Source organism: Bos indicus x Bos taurus, chromosome 12, assembly GCF_003369695.1.
Source record: "Bos indicus x Bos taurus breed Angus x Brahman F1 hybrid chromosome 12, Bos_hybrid_MaternalHap_v2.0, whole genome shotgun sequence".
NCBI lineage: Eukaryota > Metazoa > Chordata > Mammalia > Artiodactyla > Bovidae > Bos > Bos indicus x Bos taurus.
Genome location: NC_040087.1, coordinates 72,697,534 through 72,718,697, shown reverse-complemented (window position 1 = coordinate 72,718,697; position 21,164 = coordinate 72,697,534). Strand labels below are relative to the sequence as shown.

The 21,164-nt window shown below is 44.3% G+C and overlaps 1 protein-coding gene across 1 annotated transcript in view; it reads right to left on the bottom strand.

Annotated features, from left to right (window-relative positions):
• The window catches only part of DNAJC3 (DnaJ heat shock protein family (Hsp40) member C3), a 67,012-nt gene extending 48,577 nt beyond the window's left edge, over positions 1 to 18,435 (bottom strand). Inside the window, exon 1 of the mRNA XM_027557835.1 lies at positions 18,179 to 18,435. Within this exon, the coding sequence (XP_027413636.1) occupies positions 18,179 to 18,260 (82 nt within the window). The 5' untranslated portion in view covers positions 18,261 to 18,435. The remainder of the gene's footprint in view (positions 1 to 18,178) is intronic.
• Positions 18,436 to 21,164: the final 2,729 nt, after the last annotated feature.

The window sequence follows — 21,164 nt, the reverse complement described above, 5'->3', positions numbered from 1 at the left end:
GATACAAACCTCCTGCAGCATGAAGCTGAGATAAAGCGGCAGCAAGCTGCCCAGCTGCAGGAAGTTTCTGATCAAGGAGAAGCGGGCTCTGCTGCTACGGTGGCAAAGAGGGGTATGCCTGGACCCTAGGGGACTCTCTGGGGCCTTAGTCCTTCCATGCCCAACACTAAAGATTAATTTTAAACTATAGCAACCAAAAAACAGGGCAGTTGAGCACTCAGACCCTTTAGAAATGAGGGTTTTGGTTACACCATCAGGTGAAGAAGCCAGAGGAGCTGAGGTTCCAGCAGAAGGCACGAGAAGTAAGGGACAGGAAGTTAACAAAGGATGCCATATATGTCAACTATGACCTCATGACTAATTACAGACTCAAGATGCAGCGGCTTTGCACATGTTCTCTTTGCTTGTTTATACACATCTGTTTATTGGTATCGGAAAAGGAAATGGCACCCCACTCCAGTACTCTTGCCTGGAAAATCCCATGGACAGAGGAGCCTGGTAGGCTGCAGTCCATGGGGTCACTAAGAGTCGGGCACGACTGAGCGACTTCACTTTCACTTTTCACTTTCATGCATTGGAGAAGGAAATGGCAACCCACTCCAGTGTTGTTGCCTGGAGAATCCCAGGGACAGAGGAGCCTGATGGGCTGCCGTGTATGGGGTCGCACAGAGTCGGACACGACTGAAGTGACTTAGCAGCAGCAGTTTATTTGTATATAGTCAAGCCTCACAATTCAGACTGTGTCTCAGAATTTGCCCACTCACTAAAATTTATCTGTAACCCCCTAAAACTCATTTGTAATCTCCAAACTAATATTCAGGGCCCCCTGGCGGTCATTTGAGGACATGTGTATGTGCAGAACGGTAACACACCGGGACACTTGAAGAGCATGTTCCGGCTGAAGTCAAACAAGGTGATTCTCCTTCTTCCTGTGTCAGCTCTCATGTTATAAACAAGTGTCCTCTATGGTTTTTACTTTCCTTCTTTTTCACTGATTTCACTGTTTAAAACTGGCCCCCAAGCGTAGTACTTCCTAATGTTCCTAAACACAAGAGAGCATACTGGGCCTTTCAAAAAAAATACGTTTGGGGAATTCCCTGGTGATCCAATGGTTAAGACTCTGAGCTTCCACTGTTAGGGATGTGGGTTCAATCCCTAGTAGGGGAAATAAGATCCTGCAAGCTATATGGCACAAGCAAAACACTTTCAAGAAAAGAAAACATGTTTGTCAGATAAGCTTCACTCAGACATGAATGATAACGCTGCTGGCCATGAATTCAATGTTAGTCAATTATATTAAACAAGATATTTTTAAACAGAAAGTCACACAAACAAGGTTACATTTTGATCTGTTGACAAACATGTAGTGACCTGAGGCCTTGCAGGATCCTAAGCCCGAATTTTCTCCCACGTGCAGTGGTTTAATATTTGCTAATTCAACATTCATAATGACATATGGAGTATAACTACCATGAACAAAGAGAATTGACTGCACTAATCGTATTTTCTCCAGTTTCCATTTTTATTTACAAGCTGTTGAAATTAACTTTACAATTTAGTTTTTATATAACTAAGTACCGAACAGGACAGTGGTAATTAATACAGTCAGTAATGGACCCAGTGACTGTTGAAAACACCTTAACCAGGATACAGGCGAGCGTTTCTTCATTTACAAGAAGACCTGCACCTTGTTAGGTAGAATATAGACTCTTTTTGTTGTTCTAAAGTTCAAATGCGTGTAGAAGGGGCACATGGAAACTAAATGCCACAGCATTTCTCTTTCACAATGAAAATGATGTTGCGCTTTTCAGTGTGCTAAGGAGACACTGCAGGGAAAACAATCTGAACAGCCATCACTTGAGAGGGTGGAGACAGGACTGGGAAGGAGCAGAAGAAATGTCTCTGGGGTGCTGAGAGTGCTCCAACCCTGATGAAGGCGAGGGTTGAACAAGCACATGCAGTTATCAAAATCCAGCAAGTATATACTTTAAAATGGACATTTTATTGTATACAAATTTTACCCCTGCAAAAAACAAATGCTAATGACATACATGTTAAAGTATTTAGGGACATGTGCACAGATATTATTTTGAAAATTATTTTTTCAAAAGGATTAATGGATAGAAAAATGCCCAGATGGATATGTATTAAAAACATGTGTAGTAATTACATTAATAGTAGAATTTAGGTGATAGGTACAGGACTGTACACAATAAAATTGTTTCAACTTTACACCATGTTTGATAATAAAATGTTGGAAAAGCATACAACACAGTAAGTGTTAGGATGGAAGGAATACACAAAGGGCTCTGAGAGGGCACAAGTAGAGGCACCTGACGCCTACAGTTAAAACTGAATAAAATTTAACATTCAATTCGTCAGTCTCAGTACTCACAGAATAAATGCCGCTTAGCTAATGGCGAGTGTGTGGGACAGTAAGGGTAATAGAGAACATTTCCCAGCATCACAGAAAGTTCTCCTGGACAGTGCTGGGTTGGGGGGACACGGTGTTCCCTGAGGTCTCCCCTGAAGGACAAGTGAGAAGGATGGACCTATGTGCCAAGCCTGAAGAGGGAATCCAGCATTCTGAACACAAAGAACATCGTACCTTTATAAAAGCCAAGAACTCAAGATTAATGAGGCTTTCCGAGAACTCAGAGTCCAGTACCGCAGCCAGCTCTCCTCTCCACCATGCCTTCGCTACTGAGTGGGTCTTTCTCACTACTTTCTCTGCTAGAAGATGCCAGTAAACAGCCAGAAGGAAAGAGGGAAATCAATCAAGTCCCAGTGACAGTAACTCAGGTAACATGATGCTGACTAGACCATGTAGTAGCAGCAGTGCAAACAGAGAAAACAGACTGCGGAGAAAAATTACCAGAGAGGAAAAGGCTACACGTGACTTACGTCAACTGTCTGAACAGGGGTCAAGTGAAGAGATGGAGTCCAGGAAGACAGCCAGAGCAAACTATCTGAACAACTGCCTGCCATTTCAATCATCAAAAGCTAGTGAATTTCTGATTTCATCTAATACGGCAAAAAGCCAAATGAAATACACTTTACCTTACTCTTCACCCTACTAAACAAAGTAGCTTTTCATATGCCCAGTCTGCATTTTCTGGGTTTCTGTGTAGTGTTTTATTACACTGGTTGCCTGCTGGAGCCCTCTAAATAAGGAAGGAAATAGGAAGGGGAAAAAAAAGAAGGAAGGAGGAAACCTTAAATTGGCGGTCTCCAAAACTCAGGGTCCTAAAGCTACAATTCAAAGAGATAAAATGCACCCCTAGGTTTATAGCAGCGCTATTCACAATAACCAAGACATGGAAACAATCGAAAAATCTCCATCGACAGATGAACGGATAAAGAAGATATGGTACATATACACAGTGGAATACGGCTCAGCCATGAAAAAGAATGAAATCATGCCATTTGCAGCACCATGCATGGACCTAGAGATTAGCAAACTAAGTGCAGTCGGTCAGAAAGACAAATACCATGCACTTAAATGTGGGGTCTAAAGTATGACACACATGAACTTATCTACTTCTACAGAAACACACTCACAGGGACAGAGAGCAGACTTGTAGTTGCCAAGGGGGACAGAGGGACTGGAACTTTGGGATTACCGTTTTATATATAAAATGGATAAACAAAAAGGCCCACTGTGTAGCACAGAGGACTATATTCAATATCTTGTGATAAACCATAAAAGAATATGAAAAAGAATGTGTATTTATACATGTATATGTATGTATAACTGGATCGCTGGGCTGTAGAGCAGAAACTAATACATTATGGTAAATCAAGTATACTTCAATACAATAAATTAAAAGAAAAAACAAAACTCAGGATCCTACAAAGTCCTATTTGTTTGGGGGCAATAATGTGAAAACGTCTAACCTATTTAAGAGTATGTGGATATAATCTGGAGAAATTAGTTGGGGGTTTTCAGTGAACTAGGAAAGCACTGTTATTTTTTATTTTTCCCATTTAAAATGAAGACACAGGCTCCTAACCTGTATCTTCAGAGAAAGTCAGTATGCTATATAGACTTAGAAACTGATTATATTCAGAATGTGAGAGTCAACTGTAGTTTCACCTAATTCCATATCATATCCAAAAATACAACCTGCTTTTCATAATGAAGATTATAGAAATTAACGTTTTACTTAACAGACGTTACTGAACACTGTATAAAATTGCGGCCTTAACAGAAATGAATAAGAAAGCAATGAGGAGAATCCTACAGGCTTTAGCTTTATGAGAACTCCCCAGCCTACAGGGCAATCACTGACTCTGGAGAGAGGCTATTTTCCAGCATCGCGTTGGAGTTTCCACCACATAATGAAGTATTTACAGAATATATCATGTGCAGGGACTGCCTTCAAAATAATCTTGGGGAGGAGGATGAAAGTGTAGACAAATGCATCCACCAAGTGCTGGTAATTTTTGAAGTGGGGTGACAAGGTCACAGCCATGAAACGAAAAGATGCTTGCTCCTTGGAAGAAAAGCTATGACCAACCTAGACAGCACATTAAAAAGCAGAGACATACTTTGCCAACAAAGGTCAGTCTAGTTAAAGTTATGGTTTTTCCAGTAGTCACGTATGGATGTGAGAGTTGGACTATAAAGAAAGCTAAGCGCCGAAGAATTGATGCTTTTGAACTGTGGTGTTGGAGAAGACTCTTGAGAGTCCCTTGGAGTGCAAGGAGACCCAACCAGTCAATCCTAGAGGAAATCACTCCTGAATATTCATTGGAAGGATGGATGCTGAAGCTAAAACTCCACTACTTTGGCCACCTGATGCGAAGAACTGACTCACTGGAAAAGACCCTGATGCTGGGAAAGATTGAAGGCGGGAGGAGAAGGGGACAACAGAGGATGAGATGGTTGGATGGCATCACCAATGGGTGTGAGTTTGCGTAATCTCCGGGAGCTGGTGATGGACAGGGAGGCCTGGCGTGCTACAGTCCATGGGGTTGCAAAGAGTCAGACATGACTCAGCAACCGAACTGAACTGACAGGACACAGTGGTACACAATACTATTTTCTATAATTTGGTGTATTTTTAAGATTTTCCAAGAACAAAATTTAACTTAAATCCTTTCAATGAAGAAATGACTTGCTGATAGAAATTACCTCTTAGCTTTAAAGAAAAAATTTTTTTAAGAAAGTGGTCCATAGGAAATAGAAAAAAACAGTCACCTAACTAAGCACATGAGCCTACTTCCCAATAGGCTCAAATTCTAGAAATGACAAGATTTATTTAAGGAGATACATCCATAACCTCACTGAAAAACAAAATTCTTTTTTAAGAAGAAGAGGACCATCTGAAAAACAGAAATTTTGGAAAAATTCTCAAAACATAAAACGGACACGATGAGACTGGTGGGCAAAATCATATCCAAACACCTTCTCAGGAGAGGTATGCCGTGAGGTGGCTGCAGCTCTCTGGGGGACCCAGAGAGCTGAAACCAGGGAAAGGAAGGAAGAGGTCCTGAAGACTTCTTAGCCTCAAGACAGGCAGTCAGCCTTCTCTCACAATCAGAATTCAAAGACAGGCAACAAGCAATTCTGAAAAACAAAAATGAGCGTTAAAACCTATCCCTATGAAACCAATACCAAACAAGAGAATTAAGGAACCAAAATTGGTGGAGCAAATAGGCAAAAAATTCTAAAAATGAAGATAACTGACATCCTTACAGATCCACAGGATGCAACACACATTAAAAAACAGACCAGTGTCCATGCAGACTGCTCTAGCAGTGGGGATGCAGTGTAATAAAGATAGACAAGCAAACTACTCCTGCCAGAGGACAGGAAGCGGTGCTTAATATAGTGCTTAGGAGTCAATAACTTCTCCCTGAGTTAGAACATAAAAGGCAGGAGAGCAGTCCCAAACGACAAAAAGCCGCCAGCATGCCAAAATATGATCAGGCAAGTAGTACCAAACAAGTGCAGGCTTGGGCAGAACCAAGCTCAACATTAAGGCACCACGAAGAGGCTCCCGGCTGGCAGGATGGGTCACACACAGCCTTGCAGGCTATGGTAAGAAATCTGGGTTTTACTCCAAGAGCAGAGGGACGTCACTGGATGGGTTTTCAGCAAGGAACTGACGATCTGATTTACATCCTAAAAAGATCACTTCGGCTGGCCGTGTGGAAAACAGATTAGAGGCGGGCAGGAATGGAAAGAACTGTGGTGGTGTGAACCACGGACAGCAAGTTGCGTTGGAGTAAACGTGTTCAGATTTCACTGATGCTTTAAAACAAGGATACAGTATGTACTTCTGTGCAGTTTAGTTTTTTCCTCTGGTAAGAATGTATTCATGTGCTTATACAATAAAAAGAAAACAAACTGAGCAATGTGTTTTGTTAAAGAGGTACTGATTATCACTTGAAACTGAAAACTTTTAGAGAATATTTGTTAACACTAAAGATATTTTATAACTAAGCAGCCAGTTAAGTCAAGAAAGAAGAGCAAAATACCCTGTCTCAAACATTTCTGTTAGACTGTAGTTCAAAGGTATAGCATTGTAATCAAATACTGCAGGGAATATTTTTAGATGATATAGATTCTAAAACTTAGAGCAGTCCTTATCTTTCATAAACACTAAAATATTTATAAACGAAATGATGTCATGTAAAATGTTCCGAAATAATCCACAGGTACAGATGGAATAAGATTGGTCAGGGGTTGTTAATTGTTAACACGGGGAGATGAGTACAGGGAGGTTCATAAATCATTCCCCACCTTGGTAAATGTAGAAAATTTCACACAGTAAGGTTTTACTTTAAATCTTTTTGGGCTTCCCTGATAGCTCAGCTGGTAGAGAATCGCCTGCAAGGCAGGAGACCCTGGTTTTCGATTCCTGGGTCAGGAAGATCCCCTGGAGACAGGATAGGCTACCCACTCCAGCATTCTTGGGCTTCCCTTATGGCTCAGCTGGTAAAGCATCTGCCTGCAATGCAGGGTACCTGGGTTCAATCCCTGGGTTGAGAAGATCCCCTGCAGAAGGGAAAGGCTAGCCACTCCAGTATTCTGGCCTGGAGAATTCTACTGACGGCGTCCATGGGGTCGCAAAGAGTCGGACACAACAGAGCAACTTTCACTTACTTAAATCTTTTTAAGGGATAGGGGTAGGGAAGTTAAAACAATTAAAGGCAGTTCATTTCGATTTTTTAAAGGTAAATTCTAATATAAACTCTACCTCCACATTTACTCTACCTCCATAAACATTTCGAGTTCCCAGTATAAAGTTTAAAAGATTGTGCATCACATGTACAAATGTGTGTACAGAAAACATGTTAAAATGACACTAAAAAGAGACTGAACTAGGGATCAAGTAAGAATGGTGAAAATGCTGTGGCTGAACTCTCTAACCATCCAGTCTATTACAGCTGGTAAAATTAATTTCAAAGGCAAGCTGATGGATTTATCTATGTGCTCACAACACGTAAAGGAAGCAGTCTTCCAATTATCAAGATTTCAAACATCTCCCATTTAATTTTCTCAAAGGGACAATCAGATCAATGTACTCAGTAGAGGATTTCAGATTGCTGGAGGAAGAAATCTGGATAGGAGCTAAACCATTAGTCACAGCACTTTCCTTATCCAGTCACGAAAATGTCTAACAGGAAAGATGTAACACAGAAGGAAATTAAGGAAAAAAAAAAAAAAAAACCATGCTGAATACTTTCAGAATATCTATTTCACTTAATTTTCACAACAAACCTAGAAAGTAAACCTCTTTCATACTTTGATAACTGAGGAATCTAAGGCTCAGAGAAGTCACCCAAGCTACCTGAAGACTCATGGTAACTGTCAGAACATGACTCAATTTCAAAGCCTAGTTTTATTTGCAGCACAACTCAGAAACCTTTCCACCACAGAAACCAGGCTAAGCTCTCTCTCCACAGTTGCTCAGCCTTGCATGCTTCACTCACCCAACCCAACATTTAATGGAACATTTTAACCACAATCTGTTCCAATCTCACAGGTAGACCCTGAGGTTTAGTGGGAGCCAAGGGTACATTTGCAAAGTTCCTTCAACTATTTATTCCAGATGCCTCGGGCCACACATTTTACAGAGAGCCACTGTAGTTTCCTGCTTCAACAGTGCTTGCCAGAGGCTGGGCCGAACCAGCACTGCCACACCTCCGCCCGGCACCCTAGAGGGTGCCTCGGCCACCTGCCGAGACGCCCCAGCGCCCTTCACAGGTGTGCCCAAGCGACCACCAGGACTCTGGGGCCACCATCAACTGCCAGATCCAGCTGGCGCTTCTTGCCTCCTGCATCTCCCTGGCCATGTCTTGCCGCTTTGATCCTGACGGTGCGGCTGTGAAGGATATGCCAAATTTCTTCAGCAGTCTCATGAGGACAGAGAATATGCGGAGACACTGATGAAGCTACAAGCCAACAAGGCGGCTGAATCCCAAATTCTTCAGGGTATCAAGAAACTAAACCAGGAGGACTTGGAGAGCAAGCCGGTGGAACACAACAGAACACGTGTTACTCCTGAAAAGCACCTAAGGGAACTGCACAAGCTGGTTACTGACTAGACAATACCCACTTGGGCGACTTCCCCGAGACTCTTTACCTGAATGAGCAGATGAAATCCAAAGACCTGGGTGACCACGACACCAGCGTGCACCAGATGGGGGCCCGCAAATCTGGCATGGCAGAGGATCTCTCTGACAAGCACACCCTGGGGGACAGAGACCCTGAGAGCTGAGCCCCAGGCTGGCTTCCCACAGCCACAGGGCCACTTTCTTGGTCACTGAGGCCGTGCATGCATGTTCGGGTTACCGTGACCTTTTCTATAAGTTGGACCAAAACATCCACCTAGGCTCTTTCATTTGCACTAGTCCTTCAAATAAAGCAACGAGGTGTCCCTCCAAAGAGTTTTGTATACTGTCACCCCAGAGGCCCAGTTCCTCTTCAAACTAAGCTTCTCTTGCCTTCTATGATTGAAAGCGGTATCCAGCATTTCTTGTGGCTTTACCTAAAACTCAGATCCTTATCATGTTACTATCTTATCTAACATCACTCCCACCTAACAATGTGATAAGTAAATACCACTTCCTCTATACAAATTTCAGTCTTCCAGGGAGAATTGATTATTACCCCCTGGTGCACCTCGGTCACTTTTCCTAACAGAACTTGCCACAGCGTGTAAGTGGTGGCTGTGTAGCCCCTTTCCCCGCAAGAGAGAGGGCATGCCTCCTAACTGGGATATTTCCCCACCTTCCTCCAAGGCCAGCCCCCTGCTACAGCCAGAGAAATCCTCCCAAAATGCATTCCTAATAACAATTCTGCAGTGTTTGCACAGCGCTGGAGAGATTCAGTCCAAGTCCCTTCAGATCTAAAGGCAAACAGGATCCTGCATGATCAGGTCCCTCATCTGGGTCCAGCCTCCTCACCCCTCACTCTCAAACGCTAAAGAATCTGCCTGCAATGTGGGAGACCTAGGTTCGATCCCTGGGTGGGGAAGATCCCCTGGAGTAGGGAATGGCAACCCACTCCAGTATTCTTGCTTGGAGAATTCCATGGACAGAGGAGCCTGGTGGGCTACAATCCATGGGGTCGCAAAGAGACAAACACGACTGAGTGACTGACACACACAGACAGCACAGGGAACGGGCGGACCCTCCCTGAACACACCAGTTCTCATGCTGCATCCCTTTCAACTTGCCGTTTCACAAAACGCCTTCCCCACCTGCCCCCCTGGCAAAGTTCCCTCCTCCATCAGGATTCTGCCCTCACACGCAGTTCCCCTGTGAAACTTTCCCTCACTACTTGGGTGAGAAGGCGGGGACGCTCCTCCTCCACTACTTCCCTGTGCATCCCTCCACTCACAGGCACAGGACTTCACTCTGCAATCCCCCAGCCTCAATAAGCTGGCCTGCACAGCTGGCCTGCCAAGTCCCAAACCTGACCAAAACAAGCCTGAGAGAACGAACTGCCTTTCCTTCTTTATATACCACCCTGTCCAGTACCTTGCACAAAGTGGTACTCGATATTTATTGAATGAATGTAAATAAATTCCTTCTTAAATGTATTATAGTTCATCAATACAATAGAACCTAAGATACACAATAACAATTATAAAAATCAAACCCACCAAAGATTCGTACAGACACTAATATGTTTCTTTAAAAATTGTAAATGTGGCTGCTTCTGCAGTATCTCAACTGTGTATTTTAAGCCATGGATAATTTTTATTCCTTTGCCACATCCTGGGAGACAGTGACAATGAGAGAGGCCTCCTACTTCTGAGAGATAAGACAACCAAACATCCTGCTGTCTTCTGAGCAGCAATAAACAAACAGGTTTCTCCACAGACAAGAGTCAGCCAAAGGTCAGCCAAATATACAGCATGGACGGGGGAAAGGTGAAGCAGCTAAGTCTTGTACTGAAGTTGTAACAGTATTGCTGCTGCTAAGTCGCTTCAGTCGTGTCCGACTCTGTGCGACCCCACAGACGGCAGCCCACCAGGCCCCCCCCAAGATCTGTCATATTTTTACAGAGCAAAAACGAAACAATTTTAAGAAACAAAGTTGAGGGCTTAAAAAGTATGATGTGCTGAGAGTCACAACCAAGACTGGAACAACCAGACTGAAAAAGTCAAGAACAAAAGGTTAGAGACGCGAAGGCTCAAGCCAAGGCCAGGTGGCAGAAGGGAAGCTAGCCCGGTGGGGTGGTGTTCAGGCTGGAACACTTAAGAGTGTCAGGAAGAAAGAGAACTTTAAGATCCTTCTAAAACCGAACATAGGCGGGGAAAAAGAACACAATGCAGGGAGGAACAAAGTATTGTCTATAAAAGGTCCTATCTAAATTCAAGATCAGAGCAAGACGGGTCAGAGAAAGAAGTCTCAAGACAGAAACAGAACACAGTGGAATCTGGCTCTTCTCCAAAGAACAGGAAGTTCATTATCTTCACAATTCCACAGTCGAGTAAGGACCAATGACAAAACAGTTTTAATAAAAATACACTGAGCTGGAACCCCTAGACCTTGCAAGCATCTCTTTCCAATCACCCTAGCCTAAAAACTGTTTTAGTATTCAAAGCCAAAAGTTTCCAGGTGGCACTAGTGGTAAAGAATCCACCTGCCAGTACAGGAGACAGCAGAGACACGGGTTCGATCCCTGGGACAGGAAGATTCCCCGGAGGAGGGAAGATCCCCTGGAGGAAATGACAACCTGCTCCAGTATTCTATTACAGTCCATGTTGCTGCAAAGAGTCGGACATAAGTGAGCACGTGCGCACACACAGCCAGACTTAAAACGGAGCACATGCGCGCACACACACGTAGCCAGACTTATAACTGAGCACATGCACGCACGCACACACACAGACTTAAAGGAAGTTATGTAGCAAGTACATACGAACTATGTCTGCACCAAAATCTTCCTGGGTAAACTAGGAAAATAAAATCTATTGTAACCACGTTTGCTCAATTCCAATGGACTTTAGTCTTCGCTTCAGTTAAATGTGAAAGCATAAATGTTGTGACGGGTTTCCTTTTTCAATGAATTTTAACTTGGAAAATCAGTTTAGAAGCGTTCATATTTAAAAAAAGTTAGAACAGTCAACCTCACTCATCCATTTTGAAAACATTTATTGCAAATCTACTTCATGTCAACATAGTTTAGGTATAGGGATTAACAGCACTTTCCATAAAGCTTATATTCTAGACAGGCAGACAGACAAGAAATACAAATCAAGTAATTGAGGACAACATTAAGTTTTATGAAGAAAACACAAAAAGGGAAAGGGAGATTATTAACTGACCTAGAGCATGCTTCTTAAACAGCATGTCAGGGCTGAAATATGAACGCTCATTTGGAAAGCTGTTCTCTGAAACCTTCAGAGTATAGCAACAACAAGAATAAAGACACCTACATCAGAAATGAGCTGGGCATGTGGAAGTCAAGTTGATGTGGCAGGAGCCCAGTGAAGGAGAAGATTAAGATGAGAAAAGATATAAGTAAACAGGAGTCAGATACATAAGGCTTTGCAGGCTCTACTGTGTTGAGAAGAGAATAGAAGATGAGGATGTAGCGAGAGAGACAACCAAGGACTCTCTGATCTGAAGTTCCCCTCTCAAGAGAAACAATGATACTGTTCAGTAGCTACAGCGACACATAACATCAAAGCCCAGTTTAAGACGGAAACACTATAGCCTGCTGGAGTGCTGATGTCAGAGCCCCAGTAGAGGAAGAAAGTGATGGTGCAGGAGAAAAACAGCAACTGTAGAAGCAGTCGTTTCAGATGGTGACAAGAAACGGAACCCAGGCCATAAGTATAAAATTGGATTTTGCCAAGAGGAGGGATTTTTTTTTTTAATCATTAATGTTTTTAATCATTAAGTAGCAGAATGGGTACAGATGCAGGTAGGTAGGCTACTAAATTCAGAGGTAGAAAGAAGAAGAAACTGCCCTGTGACGGCTTTCATTTTCTCAATAAAGACAAAGTCTAAAACAGCAGTCCCCAACTTTTTAGCACCAGGGACAGGTTTCCTAGAAGACAATTTTTCCACGGATAGGGTTGGGGAGAGGAGACAGTTTCAGGATGATTCAAGCACACCACATTTATTGTGTGCTGTGTTTCTATTATCATCACGTCAGCTTCACTTCAGATCAACAGGCATGAGATCTGGAGGTTGGGGACCCCTGGTCACAAAGAATGAGCAAGAGGGACTTTCCTGGTGGTGCAGTGGCTAAGACTCTGAGTTCCCAACGCAGGGGATCTGGGTTCCATCCCTGGTCAGGGAACTAGATCTAAGATGCCACAACTAAGACCCTGTGCAGCCAAAAACAAAGAATGAGGAAGAAAAGAAAGGAGGATTTCAACTGGAGATTTAAGGAAAGAAGAAAAGGTCTGAGACACTAACTTTCAAGAACACTAGGGAACTGGAGGAATTGTAGGGAATTGTAGGTAGGAATGCTAGCAGTACTGAGTATGCACTGGAAAGAGAGACTATATGCTTAAAATGAGACCTGTCAGCAAGGTTATCTTCATTTTTCTCCATCCATGATCAGCTCTGAGGTTCAACAAACCAGTTGGCCAGGTTGAATTTAAATCAGTTCAAATTTTGGCAAGTGAATAAAACCAAAGTTTACATGGACAAGAAAATTAAAGGGTGCTTCCAATGGACTGACTACAAGATAGATCACGAAATCCACATTGAGCAAGTAGCAAGAGAACACAGATGCTTCACAAAACATGTGTTATATCCCCAAGTTGTCTATAAATGCAAAGACAAAAGCCAAGAGTTCTATACTGCGTGTATCTCACCTATAAAGAGCACTACAGTGAAGCCTCTGCTAGCCGATTAAATGAGTCTTCGTATTCTAGAACTCCGAATAACACAAACTCATCAGACTTTTAAAACTTATCTTCAAAAATTTAAAAAGCAGTATCCCAAAGATCTTGAAACATCAATTTATGGCTGATATGATGTTTTTGTTCTTAAGAGCAAGTGACTGCATTCCCATGATATTTCCATACAAAGAAACATTAATAACTGGACAATAATCAAAGGAACACTATGGCAAGAGAAATTAAACTTAACCACAATTCATTAACTTCATATGGGAAAGTAAAGCCTATTGACTATTGGCCATTCCATTTCAGCACAACTCCCCCCATCCCACAGTAACTAAACTACTCCATTTCTGGGCACTCGCTCAGTAAATACTAACTAGTCAAGTGAATTGGGACCTGGACACTACTGCTAAATAATAGCCTATAACATTAGATGAACTTAAAATAACTTTCTAGAAGCTCTCTGATAGTCTGCTACAATACTTAGTTTACAGGAGTTACCCCTTATTCTCAGGGAATACATTCCAAAATCCCCGTGGTTATCAAAACACGGATAGTACTGAACCCTATATATACATTTAGGGCTTCCCTGATAGCTCAATTGGTAAAGAATCTGCCTGAAATGCAGGAGACCCCGGTTCGATTACTGAGTCAGGAAGAGCCACTGGAGTCGGGATAGGCTACCCACTCCGGTATTCTTCGGCTTCCTTGTGGCTCAGCTGGTGAAGAATCTGCCCACAATGCAGGAGACCTGAGTTCGAGCCCTGGATTGGGAAGATCCCCTGGAGAAGAGAAAGGCTACCCACTCCAGTATTCCGGCCTAGAAAATTCCATGGACTGTATAATGTGGCTGCAACGAGTCGGATATGACTGAGCGACTTTCACACACACACTATATACACATTATATTTTCCTATTCATATGCACTTATCATTATGATAAGGTTGATTTAAAAATTAGACAGAGATCAACAATAGTAAAAGAACAATTACCACAATATACTATAATAAAAGATGTGAATGTTGTGCCCTCTTCTCAAAATATCTTATTGTACAAATGGAATGCCTTTCCCATCTTACCTGAGCACTTATCAAAGACTGTGACCACAACTTCCTTAGTCTGAGGTGCGACAGTCAAACTAGCACAAATTACTTTTTCCTTTTTCACAATTTCACAGATAGGAGACTGATTCTTACCACAGATCTTAGCAACCGAGCACACAGTTTTGTTTTGTTTTTTCTTTCCTTACTAAGACACAGACGTTTTTCACTTAAAGGCAGCAGTTTACAGCTTCTCTTGGCATATCCAAACTTCCGAATTGTCAGCATCACCAGGTTTGCACTTTAGGGCCATTATTAAGTAAAAGAAGGGTTACCTGAACACAAGCTCTGCAACAGTGCTGATAGTCCAGATGGCTACTAAGTGACAGGCTGGATACAGGGGACAAAGAGATGATTCACGGCCAGAGCAAGACCCTGTGAGATTTCATCATGCTATTCAGAAAGGTTTGCAATTTAAAACTTATGAATTATTTTGGGAATTTCCCACTTAATATTTCACACCACAGTTTACCACAAGTAACCGAAACCAAGAAAAGAGAAACCACAGGTAAGGGGAAGGGGGTATATAAATTACTGAAAGTCCTTTGCTTTTGCTATTTATTACCTTCATATTTAAATAATGTCAAGAAAATCCTAGCGAGCACAGTTCACATAAGAAATATCACCATCTTTTGTAACTATTCTTTTCCCAGCGTCCAAAGTATATGGTTTTGTCAGGTCAGTTCAGTGAAATAAAGATAAACTGAGTTCAGAAAGAATGTTAAGGAAGAAAGAGATAAAAGAAGGTTTGGTTCCCAGGTTATGTTCCCACTTAAATCACCAAATAGAACACACCATTAGCAGAGAATTAAAATAGCTTCCTTATCTGTAACATAAGAATACTAAAGTAGATAATACAAAAGTTTTTCTTCTGCTCCAAAAATTCTATTCCTAAACTAGTGCTTCAGACTTCCTTCTTTCAAAGGCCTTTTGGAAAAGGGCTGCTAAAAGATTTAACCTTTCAATTCATGAACCTATTAAATAGTTTATTTCTCTGAATTACAATTAACCGAAAAGCCTAGGGAAACAAATAAGTATTTTTAAATCCGACACAACTAGGCCCCCTAAGCTAATTACTGGGGACACTCTGCAATACAACTCTTTCATAGTCACTCTTCTCACACCTGTTCTGTGTCTTCCGTCTCCAAGCCTGGGCCCAGTAGTGGAACCATGCGGTCCTAAGTGCCTCCAGAAAGACAGCTTAGAAAACTCAGACACACAGCTTACTTGGGAAAACTCGAGCTAACAGCTTGCTTTCAGAGGTTCTTGCCTATCTTTACATCTCCATCAAATAAAATAGATACCTGATTTACACAACAGATACCTAATTTAACTCCACTGCATAACTCATTATACCAGTGACTCCTTTTTAGACATGCAAAATTTCAGGTCCCACCTAGACTTACTGAATCAAGGACTTTGGGAGTGAGGCTCACCACTTTGTTTAAAAAGGAATCCAGGTGACCACACACTCAAGCTTGAGAACCACTGTATTAAAGACGTCAGGAAAATTCTCTTCCTGTTCATTACTGCTGGTGGCAAACAAACAAATAGAAAGGCTGAATTTTCTCAGCTGCCAGTACTTACAAGTGCTTGGGCCCACAGGATACCCTCAGCCACTTAACTTCTGTCTCCAGTCCACAAGCAAGATGAACTTTAGAGTCAAATAATATAAGTTCAACTTATGTCTCTTAGAGTTAACAACTATGTGACCTTATCCAAGTTAAATTCTTAGAGCCTCAGTTTCCTCATCTGGAGAGTAGAAACAACATCTTGTACCTCCTTGAACAGGAGATAGCTTACAGAAAGGTGGCCAGGAGAGTGCCAGGCACCATCAATAAGTTTAGGAACTTTTTCCTTTCTTCTCTACCACCTGGACCAAGTCTTGGCCACTTCACACAGACAATACCCTAAAGAAGACAGCACTTTGGCACCCCTCTGTGAAATGTCACCATGCGTTCCACATTGGGTGAATAGCTCTCGGGTGAGGTTTTCCTTCTGGAAAATACTACAAGATAGAAATGAAGTGTTAAAGTCCTACAGAATCATATACAGAACAGTGATTCTAAAAAGACAGCCTATAAGCCAGTGGAAAAGGCAAACCTTACACAGGTGTATACCTGTGTAACTTAAAATAATAATTCACGTTAAGCAGAACATAGGCAACTTTCTCTTCAAAGTGAAGTATCAGTCCATCAGTGGTGTCCAACTCTTTGCAACCCCATGGACTATAGCCCACCAGGCTTCTCTGTCCATGGAATTCTTTAGGCCAGGACACTGGAGTGGGTTGCCATTCCCTTCTCCAGGGGATCTTCCTGACCCAGGGATCAAACCCAGGTCTCCCGCACTACAGGCGGATTCTTTACCATCTGAGCCACCAAGGAAGCTCAGTTTTCTCTCAAGTGGCCAAAATTAATTAATGCTAACTGTACTACACTTCATAGGGTAGGAGATAGTTAACATTAAAATATGTAAAAGAAGTGGAATACATGACCTATATTAAAGGTCATGGTCCAGGCATTGCAGTTCCAATTCCATATATTTTTCTGGGGCAGCCTCACTGTCAAATTCTTTTTCCCAATGTTGCCATGCCACATATTCTGCTTTCTGATTTAAAAAAAAAATATGGTCCTCCGGAACACCACCCACCCCGCCCCGCCAAAAAAAAAAAAAAAAAAAAACAGCTGCTATGAATAAGACCTAAAAATTGGAGAGTATTACTCTTTTTCCAAGTTGAAAATCTGGAGGGGATTTTACCAGCAACAATTCCTGCCTTCAGCTCTTCACTCCTTCTAATACGAAATCCAGTATTAAACTGTTTAATTTGACCTCCGTAACTACTAGCCTGTTCACGGGGCTGCAAACAGTTGAGTGCACGACATAACTTCACTATACTCGAATATTCCGCAGGGTAACCACGCTTGGAGCATCAGATCAATGGGCACTCCCGGCTTTCATTCTTACTCCTGCCCGCTGACAACTAAAACGGGACAACCCTCAGTTTCCTGTTAAGAGCAGCCAACATGCCAAACTGTAGGACTGAAGTGAAAATTAGCGTTCGTATCTTCTTAAAAGTGGATTCCCTACCACCCCACCCCCACCCCAGGGAACTCGTAAAAGGAAAGGTTGAGTGACACCAGACTGGAAACTGTAAAGCCACAAACTTTTAGTGCCTTGCCCGCCGGGAGCTTGAATTTCAGCAGCGGCTCCTTAACGCACCAAGCTAACAACTTCGAGACACAACCCAGAGCAGAGTGGGGTGACGGTTACTCACTTCTAACATCCAACACGACACTGTCCCCTCCACCTCCCGGAACTCCAAAGCCAAAGCACCCTCCCTTCGGGCCACTTTTACAGCCTCCTCCCAGCACCGCTGACCCGGAGCCCCCGGCGCCGATCGAGGGTCCCAAGCGAGGCCGGGACCGGACAGCCGCCCGGGTCTCCGCGCCCTAGGACTCCCCAGAAGTCGCCGCCCCGCTTCCCGCCGGCCCCACCGGCCCGGCTCCTCAGTCCATACCCGCGGTTCCGCGGCCCGCCGCTGCCCGCACCTCTCCCCCAGACAAACCCGGAACCGGGAGCCGGCCCCCGCCCTGGGGCGGGCTCAGGCCCAGGCCGGCCGCGGAGTCCCCGGCTCCCGCCCCGGCCGCCCCGAGACGCTCGACGGGGAAGCGCCGGGAGGCCTGGCCGCCCCTCCACCCGCCACCACACCCGGAGCGCGCCTCCTCCGGGCCGGGGCGGGACACGACTCACCTTCGTACTGCAGGTCCACCAGGACCAGCAGGAAAGGGAACACCGAGCCCAGCCGGCTGGTCACAGAGCCGGGGGCCACCATGTCCGAGAGCGCGGGCGCAGAGGAGGAGCAAAGCTGTGGGGCCCACCAGCCCCCCGCCGCGGCGCTCAGGCTGCAGCTGCGGCCGCCCGCCCGCAGTCCGCTCTCGCTCGGGCCTAAGGCGGCTGGCGCCTAGAGGAGGGAGGCGGCAGCGGCGGCGGCAGCGGCGGCGGGCGGGGCCCTAGCTACGCCACGCCCCCAGCGCCGCCGCGGCCCAATCGCCTCCTTCCTGGTTGCGCTTCTACTGGGCTCGCCGGGATCGTGGTTCGCGCTGATAGGCCGCGGGGGCCGCCGCCCCGCCCCGTCTCTGATAGGATAACGTGGAAGCACGAGACGAGGCTTCGTCCGCCGGTGGCGGAGCTGTCAGAAGCTCTAAACCGCCGCGGCCGGGCCGAGGGGAGGCGGCCCGGGGAGGCTTGTGTGGCGGCCGCCGAGTCCGCATGCGCAGGCCGCCCAACTCTTTTTGGGTCGGCCCCCAGCGCGCCGGCTTGGCTAGGAGGAGAAGGCTGTCAGCAATCCCAAGTTTTCCGGCGTGTTGTTTGGAGAGAGAGAGAAGGGAAGCCGCCGCGTCCGGGATGAGAAGCCAGACCTGATGCCAGGAAGTCTGCGGGGCTGGATCGCGGAACAGGACGAGTCGCAGAGCCTGCTGCCCTCCCGCTGAGTGTTTCGGAACCAATACGGACCGAACCCTGAGGAGGGCTCCAGAAGCGATCAAGAGAACCTGGAGCGCAGTGAAGTAGGGTTAACCGATGGAGCCAGGAGTATTTCAGGGAGCTTTTCAGGCACAATCAAGTACGTTAGGGTCCTAAAGCAGGTTAAGTGAGAATGGCATGGAAACCTGGGACCCAACCCCCGACCGTCCAGGGGACCAGCGTGTCCAGAAAAGAGCAATTCTGGAATATATTGTGCAAAAGAAACCTAGGAAGCACAGCAGCTAAGAGAGCAAAGGGCTGTTGAGAGTACAGCCGACGTCAACTATAAGGGGGAAAAAAAGAAAGAGCTGTTAGGACTGGATTTTGTATCTTGTGCTCATGAGATGAAACTTGAGAGACATGAACAAGATAAAGTTCAAGTTATGCAGTCTGGGCGTTAAACTTGTTCACATCCACTTCCTCTGGCATCCCCAAAACAACGCACACTATACACCAGTGATGCTTCCCATTGGGTGAGACAATAATGCCTTTCTGTGTTAAGCGTTGTCAAGTGTAAAGTTATTACTTTTCCAGATTATGTTTGCTTCCTTGGTGGTACTGTACACTTTGAAACTCATGAATGATAAATAGCATAGTGAATTCGTGATTTCCTAAAAAATACACTCAGAAGGCTAAAAAGCTTTCTAAGCTTTTATTCCAGAGGGAACTAATGCAAAGGAAATGGTTTGCAGAAAGGAAAAACAAGCCAAAAACACAGTCCCTTAGTAGCTGTGGTGGAAAGCAATACAATATAATGTGAACAGGGGAGGATTCAAATCCCCGAAATTTTGCTGCACACCGCACCTCTTAGCTAAAGCTATCTTCATCTGTAAAGTGGGTATGACACTGATAGCCTCAACGGTTTGTTCTGAGGTTTCATGAAGGGGGTACAAATTTTTCTAAATTATAAAGTATTATGTGGGCTTCCCAGGTGGGGCTAGTGGTAAAGAACCAGCCTGCCGATGCAGAAGATGTAAGAGACGCTGGTTTGATCCCTAGGTAGGGAAGCTCACCTACAGGCGGACATAGCAACCCACTCCAGTATTCTTGCCTGGAGAATCCCCTGGACAGAAAAACCTGGCAGGCTAAGGTCCATAGGGTCGCAAAGAGTCAGACACAACTGAAGGGACTTAGCACACACGCATGCAAACAAGTGTTATTCATACTTCTAACAAGAGTGAGATCATGAGACTCCTCTTTGGAATTTTTTTTTATTTTTGTTTTGTCCTTTCCCGTATAGGGCTTCCCTGGTGGCTCAGATGGTAAAGAATCTGCCTGCAATGCAGGAGACCCGGGTTCAATCTCCGGGTTGGGAAGATGTAGAGAAGAGAATGGCTACCACTCCAGTATTCTTGCCTGGAGAATTCCGTGGACAGAGGAGCCTGGCAGGCTACAGTCCATGGGGTCACAGAGAATTGGGCATGACTGAACAACTAACGCCTTCAATTCACTTTTCCTTATCGACCATCACAAGGCAGTGTTAGTGAAAAAAGAGCAGATGATTTTAGTGTCCACAAGTAGTTAGTGAAGACATCATCTGGATAAAGTACTGTGGCCAAGGCAGCTAACAAAAAATGTTGAACATAATGAGGACAGAATTTTGTGAGCAAATAATTTGTTGTTGTTTAGTCGCTCAGTCGTGTCTGAATCTTTGCCATCCCATGAACTGTAGCCTGCCAGGCTCCTCTGTCCATGGAATTTTCCAAGCAAGAATACTGGAGCGGGTTGCCATATCCTTCTCCAGGGGATCTTCCCAACTCAGGGATTGAACCCAAGTTTCCTGCATGGCAGGTAAATTCTTTACCACTGAGCCACCACGGGGAGCCCAAACAAATAATACTATACCATGAATTATCACCAGAATGCTGCCTGTCTGTGCTTTTGATCTTAAGGAAGAGCAGTGCTAAAGAAGTTCTAAGAATGGAAATTAAAAATGATTAAGGAGAGGATAGACCTTGTGCTGAAGTGAAGTTGCTCAATCGTGTCCGACTCTTTGCAACCCCATGGACTGTAGCCTACTAGGCTCCTCCGTCCATGGGATTTTCCAGGCAAGAATACTGGAGTGGGTTGCCATTTCCTTCTCCATAGATAATAAATAACAAGGGCCTTCAGTGTTGAGTGATTTGTAAAATTCACTGATCAACTCGCATATCAGTGAAGCCTGAAGTCTTAAAACTAAAATTTACAAAGTATCCCGTGGAAGAGAGAACTTTAC